The sequence below is a fragment of the Oncorhynchus masou genome, chromosome 29 (assembly GCF_036934945.1).
Source record: "Oncorhynchus masou masou isolate Uvic2021 chromosome 29, UVic_Omas_1.1, whole genome shotgun sequence".
Classification (NCBI taxonomy): Eukaryota; Metazoa; Chordata; class Actinopteri; order Salmoniformes; family Salmonidae; genus Oncorhynchus; species Oncorhynchus masou.
In genome coordinates this window covers 96181651-96189150 of record NC_088240.1, presented here as the reverse complement: position 1 = coordinate 96189150, position 7500 = coordinate 96181651, and the positions used below count along the sequence as shown (strand labels likewise).

Genomic DNA, 7500 nt, shown 5'->3' with positions numbered 1-7500 from the left:
GGAAGGAGAGTTTACAGTCTAACCAGACACCTAGGTATTTGTCGTTGTCCACATTTTCTAGGTGAGAACCGTCCAGAGTAGTGATGCTAGTCACATTAAGTTTTACTAGCATTTAAGAGAAGTTGGAGGCCACGGAAGGAGAGTTGTATGGCATTGAAGCTCGTCTGGAGGTTAGTTAACACAGTGTCCAAAGAAGGGCCAGATGTATACAGAATGGTGGGATGTAGGATGCTACTCTGTAGCTCCATGTTCTCAATCTGATTTAAATGTCTCCTCCAGGTATACTATGATCACGGTCATGTTCTCGATCTGATTTAAATGTCTCCTCCAGGTATACTATGATCACGGCCGTGTTCTCGATCTGATTATAAATGTCTCCTCCAGGTATACTATGATCACGGCCGTGTTCTCGATCTGATTATAAATGTCCCCTCCAGGTATACTATGATCACGGCCGTGTTCTCGATCTGATTATAAATGTCCCCTCCAGGTATACTATGATCACGGCCGTGTTCTTGATCTGATTATAAATGTCCCCTCCAGGTATACTGTGGTTTAAATGTCCCCTCCAGGTATACTATGATCACGGCCGTGTTCTCGATCTGATTATAAATGTCCCCTCCAGGTATACTATGATCACGGCCGTGTTCTCGATCTGATTATAAATGTCCCCTCCAGGTATACTATGATCACGGCCGTGTTCTCGATCTGATTATAAATGTCCCCTCCAGGTATACTATGATCACGGCCGTGTTCTCGATCTGATTATAAATGTCCCCTCCAGGTATACTATGATCACGGCCGTGTTCTCGATCTGATTATAAATGTCCCTCCAGGTATACTATGATCACGGCCGTGTTCTCGATCTGATTATAAATGTCCCCTCCAGGTATACTATGATCACGGCCGTGTTCTCGATCTGATTATAAATGTCTCCTCCAGGTATACTATGATCACGGCCGTCAGCTACCTCGCAGTGTGTCAGGTGAGCAGAGTCTTCATCTATAACTATGGGATCCTCTCAACAGACTTCTCTGGGTAAGTAGCCGTGTTGTTCCAGATCAAGACAGGTTCACTGGCAGTACTCCAGACCCGTCTCCAGACTACATATTGAGTGTCTCGGTTTTTGTCTCAAGTGTTGGATACATTTATTTTTTTTACTCTGTCTTGACTCTGACAACGAGGACTCGTCATTTCTTTCCGAGACCAGTGGAGTAAAAATGCTCCTAATTATCAGCTCCCCTTCAGTCAGCGGATAAAACTGCCTCACCAGGTATTGACACTTGTTCACGACAGAGTAATATCTCATCGCCTGTTGAAACCTGGCTTCTTTCTTTACTCCTGACGTTACACTGTCCTTTACTCCTGACGTTACACTGTCCTTTACTCCTGGGGTTATACTGTCCTTTACTCCTGGGGTTACACTGTCCTTTACTGTCCTTTACTCCTGGCGTTATACTGTCCTTTACTCCTGACGTTACACTGTCCTTTACTCCTGGCGTTATACTGTCCTTTACTCCTGGCGTTATACTGTCCTTTACTGTCCTTTACTCCTGACGTTATACTGTCCTTTACTCCTGGCGTTATACTGTCCTTTACTGTCCTTTACTCCTGGCGTTATACTGTCCTTTACTGTCCTTTACTCCTGGCGTTATACTGTCCTTTACTCCTGGCGTTATACTGTCCTTTACTCCTGACGTTACACTGTCCTTTACTCCTGACGTTACACTGTCCTTTACTCCTGACGTTACACTGTCCTTTACTCCTGGCGTTATACTGTCCTTTACTCCTGGGGTTATACTGTCCTTTACTGTCCTTTACTCCTGGCGTTATACTGTCCTTTACTCCTGACGTTACACTGTCCTTTACTCCTGACGTTACACTGTCCTTTACTCCTGACGTTACACTGTCCTTTACTCCTGGCGTTATACTGTCCTTTACTCCTGGCGTTATACTGTCCTTTACTGTCCTTTACTCCTGACGTTATACTGTCCTTTACTCCTGGGGTTATACTGTCCTTTACTCTCCTTTACTCCTGACGTTATACTGTCCTTTACTGTCCTTTACTCCTGGCATTATACTCTCCTTTACTCCTGACGTTATACTGTCCTTTAATGTCCTTTACTCCTGACGTTATACTGTCCTTTACTCCTGGCGTTATACTGTCCTTTACTGTCCTTTACTCCTGACGTTATACTGTCCTTTACTCCTGGGGTTACACTGTCCTTTACTCCTGACGTTATACTGTCCTTTACTCCTGACGTTATACTGTCCTTTACTCCTGGCATTATACTCTCCTTTACTCCTGACGTTATACTGTCCTTTAATGTCCTTTACTCCTGACGTTATACTGTCCTTTACTCCTGGCGTTATACTGTCCTTTACTGTCCTTTACTCCTGACGTTATACTGTCCTTTACTCCTGGGGTTACACTGTCCTTTACTCCTGACGTTATACTGTCCTTTACTCCTGACGTTATACTGTCCTTTACTCCTGGCGTTATACTGTCCTTTACTCCTGGCGTTACACTGTCCTTTACTCCTGGCGTTATACTGTCCTTTACTCCTGGCGTTATACTGTCCTTTACTCCTGACGTTATACTGTCCTTTACTCCTGACGTTATACTGTCCTTTACTCCTGACGTTACACTGTCCTTTACTGTCCTTTACTCCTGACGTTATACTGTCCTTTACTCCTGACGTTATACTGTCCTTTACTCCTGGCGTTATACTGTCCTTTACTCCTGGCGTTATACTGTCCTTTACTCCTGACGTTATACTGTCCTTTACTCCTGGCGTTATACTGTCCTTTACTCCTGGCGTTATACTGTCCTTTACTGTCCTTTACTCCTGACGTTATACTGTCCTTTACTCCTGGCGTTATACTGTCCTTTACTCCTGGCGTTATACTGTCCTTTACTCCTGGCGTTATACTGTCCTTTACTCCTGGCGTTATACTGTCCTTTACTGTCCTTTACTCCTGACGTTATACTGTCCTTTACTGTCCTTTACTCCTGACGTTATACTGTCCTTTACTGTCCTTTACTCCTGACGTTATACTGTCCTTTACTCCTGGCGTTATACTGTCCTTTACTCCTGGGGTTACACTGTCCTTTACTCCTGGGGTTATACTGTCCTTTACTCCTGGGGTTATACTGTCCTTTACTGTCCTTTACTCCTGACGTTATACTGTCCTTTACTGTCCTTTACTCCTGACGTTATACTGTCCTTTACTGTCCTTTACTCCTGACGTTATACTGTCCTTTACTCCTGACGTTATACTGTCCTTTACTCCTGGCGTTATACTGTCCTTTACTCCTGGGGTTATACTGTCCTTTACTGTCCTTTACTCCTGGCGTTATACTGTCCTTTACTCCTGGCGTTATACTGTCCTTTACTCCTGACGTTACACTGTCCTTTACTCCTGGGGTTATACTGTCCTTTACTCCTGGCGTTACACTGTCCTTTACTCCTGGGGTTATACTGTCCTTTACTGTCCTTTACTCCTGGGGTTATACTGTCCTTTACTCCTGACGTTACACTGTCCTTTACTGTCCTTTACTCCTGGGGTTATACTGTCCTTTACTTTCGCTGAAAAAATATCCTCAAACTTTGTTTACGCTTGTCAGAGATTCCTCCTGAATTCTGAAATAGTTAGTGTTTATTGAGGTTTTCATGGAATGTGTTTTTACATGGTACAGAATACAGATAAGGGTCTGCATTAGAGCTTCCTCAGTCCGTACTGAATCAGCTGACTCACTGCTTGAATCTGCTCAGTGACAACAGCACTATTATCCAACTCACTTCTTCCTCAGTCTCAGCCTTCTTTAACCTCGTTTGTTTTCTAGATTTGTATGTTTTACTAGATTCATTTATTTATTCCCACCTTCTCTCCTTCTCTTTCTCCTTCTCTTTCTCCTTCTCTTTCTCCTTCTCTCTCTTTCTCCTTCTCTTTCTCCTTCTCTCTCTTTCTCCTTCTTTCTCTCTCTCCTCCTCTCTCTCTCCTCTCTCTCCCTTCTCTCTCTCCTTCTCTCTCTCCACTCTCTCTCTCTCCTTCTCTCTTATCTCTCTCTCTCTCTCTCTCTCTCTCTCTCTCTCTCTCTCTCTCTCTCTCTCTCTCTCTCTCTCTCTCTCTCTCTCTCTCTCCTTATCTCTCTCTCTCTCTCCTTATCTCTCTCTCCTTCTCTCTCTCCTTCTCTCCTCTCTCTCTCTCTCCCTCTCTCCTTCTCCTTCTCTCTCTCTTCTCTCTCTTCTCTCTTCTCTCTCTCTCTCTCTCCCTCCCTCTCTCTCTCCTTCTCTCTCCTCTCTCTCTCTCTCTCCTCCTCTCTCTCCTTCTCTCTCTCTTCTCTCTCCTCCTCTCTCTCGCTCTCTCTTCTTCTCTCTCTCTTTCTCTCTCTCCTTCTCTCTCTCTCTTCTCTCTCTCCTTCTCTCTCTTTCTCTCTCTCCCTCTCATCATGTTGAATCTGCCACTCCCCCTGGTTAGTTTCTGCCTGTTATCTGCAGGTTTCTTGGTTCTTTCAGAGATTGTGAAGCACTGCCTAAACAAATAATAAAGCTGATAAAACAGTCAGTTAGTTTAACAGTACCTGCCGCTGCCATACTTGCTATACTGTTGCTTTTCTTTGCCAATGCTAATTATGCTATTATATGCTATGCTAACTATGCTATTCCTAACCCCAATCAATGCTAACCTTCGCTAACAAACTGTGCTTTCTCTGCAGACTGCAGGCAGGCTGAATGGTGAATGAGCTGAATCACACTGTACTGCTGTTGACTGGATAAACAGCACCATCACTGGGATCTGACGCTCCATTCATGTCCGTTGCTCTGCTTTCTCTCAGTCCATCTGGCTCCTATCAGCCCTGTTTCTCACTGTGCCTGCTGAGACTATAACCTCCATCTCATACACTTTGAAATACGGTGCACAGTGTTAACACATCGTTATATTCTATTGTGATGTCATGTAGAACACCTGGTTGTTTTAGATGAGTTCTAGAATCAATCAGCATAGAATCAATCAGCATAGTAGTGATGTAATGTAGAACACCTTGTTGTTTTAGATGGGTTCTAGAATCAATCAGCATTGTAGTGATGTAATGTAGAACACCTGGTTGTTTTAGATGGGTTCTAGAATCAATTTCTGGCTCCCAGTGGCGCAGCGGTCTAAGGCACTTGCATCACAGTGCTCGAGGGTGTCACTACAGACCCTGGATCTATCCTGGCTGTATCACAACTGGCCGTGATCAGGAGTCCCATAGGATGGGGCACAATTGGCCCAGCGTCATCCTGGTTAGGGTTTGGTCTGTGTAGGCCGTCATTTGTAAATAATAATTAGTACTTAACTGACTCGCCTAGTTAAATATATATTTTAAGATCAGCATGGTCGTGTTGTCATGTAGGTTCATTCCCTAATAGTGTGTCTGTGTGTCACATCCTCTGATGCCAGCGTTCTTGACCTGACAATGCCAGTCAGTGTCTGTTGACTACGGCTCACGAAACACAACCATACAAAGGACATTTTCTCTCTCTCTCTGTCTCTCTCTCTCTCTCTCTCTCTCTCTCTCTGTGCATGCCATGCTCTCGCACAGAGCATGTGTGTGTTCCTGCATGTGTCACACCAACAAAGAGGTTATTCTGTGTAAACGTCTGAATGAAAAGCACCAAAGAATGAGTGATTAATTTATTCCTCATGTACAGTTCGGCTTTAATGAAATGCTGTTCACATTCCATCTCTGTCCTTGTTAATGTCCCCAGTGAGCGTTCGACTTTATAAACTAAATATTGTGTTTCCTCCCTTCAGGCCGTTGATGATAATTACCCAGAAAACCACTATGTTAGCTTTTCAAGTGCATGATGGTAAGGAATGTCCAGGGGATCGTAAGGGATCCTCTTCTTCGTTTTCTTACAACATCCTGTGGTTTGTCTTTGTTCTTTTGATGTTTGGGTTGAAAAAAAAACGATATCTCTCTCATCCCTACGTTTCCAGGTATGTGTAAAAAGCGCGAGGACCTCACGGCCAATCAGAGGCTCCATGCTGTAGAGTATGTATTCATTACGGTATATACATTTAACTTCCATATACATGCATGCCTTGCAGTGTGCGTTGGCTCAGTGTTGATGACAGGAACATAGGCTGTGTAGACGTCTGAAATCCACAGCATGACATCTACCGTACACACCTACCGTACACACCTACCATCTACCGTACACACCTACCGTACACACCTACCGTACATACCTACCATCTACCGCACATACCTACCATCTACCGTACACACCTACCGTACATACCTACCGCACATACCTACCATCTACCGTACACACCTACCGTACATACCTACCATCTACCGTACACACCTACCGTACACACCTACCGTACATACCTACCATCTACCGCACATACCTACCATCTACCGTACACACCTACCGTACATACCTACCGCACATACCTACCATCTACCGTACACACCTACCGTACATACCTACCATCTACCGTACACACCTACCGTACATACCTACCGTACATACCTACCATCTACCGTACACATCTACCGTACACATCTACCGTACATACCTACCATCTACCGCACATACCTACTATCTACCGTACACATCTACCGTACACACCTACCGTATACCTACCATCTACCGAACACATCTACGTACACATCTACACGTACACACCTACCGTACACATCTACCAGTACACACCTACCATACATACCTACCATCTACCGTACACACCTACCGTACACATCTACCGTACACACCTACCATACATACCTACCATCTACCGTACACATCTACCATACACATCTACCGTACATACCTACCATCTACCGTACACACCTACCGTACACATCTACCGTACACACCTACCGTACACATCTACCATCTACCGTACATACCTACCGTACACACCTACCGTACACACCTACCGCACATCTACCGTACACACCTACCGTACACATCTACCGTACACACCTACCATCTACCGTACACACCTACCGTACACATCTACCCGTACACACCTACCATCTACCGTACATACCTACCGTACCACCTACCTGTACACACCTACCGTACACATCTACCGTACCACCTACCATACATACCTACCACCTACCGTACACATCTACCCAGTACACACCTACCGTACACATCTACCGTACACCTACCATACATACCTACCATCTATCGTGCACACCTACCGTACACATCTACCGTGACACCTACCGTACACATCTACCGTACACACCTACCATCTACCGTACATACCTACCGTACACACCTACCGTACACACCTACCGTACACATCTACCGTACATACCTACCATCTACGCACATACCTACCATCTACCGTGCCACCTCACCGTACACATCTACCGTGGCATCTACCATCTACCATACACACCTACCGTACATACCTACACACGTGTACCGCACACATCAAACATACACATATACCATACACACCTACCGTACATACCTACCGCACACG

General features: G+C 44.9%; 1 protein-coding gene across 1 annotated transcript in view; it reads left to right on the top strand.

Annotated features, from left to right (window-relative positions):
- LOC135519853 (lysophospholipid acyltransferase 1-like) overlaps positions 1-7500 on the top strand; it is a 38323-nt gene that overhangs the window by 6981 nt on the left and 23842 nt on the right. Inside the window, exons 3-5 of the mRNA XM_064945060.1 lie at positions 943-1038; positions 5800-5855; positions 5986-6040. Coding sequence (XP_064801132.1) covers positions 943-1038; positions 5800-5855; positions 5986-6040 — 207 coding nt within the window. The remainder of the gene's footprint in view (positions 1-942; positions 1039-5799; positions 5856-5985; positions 6041-7500) is intronic.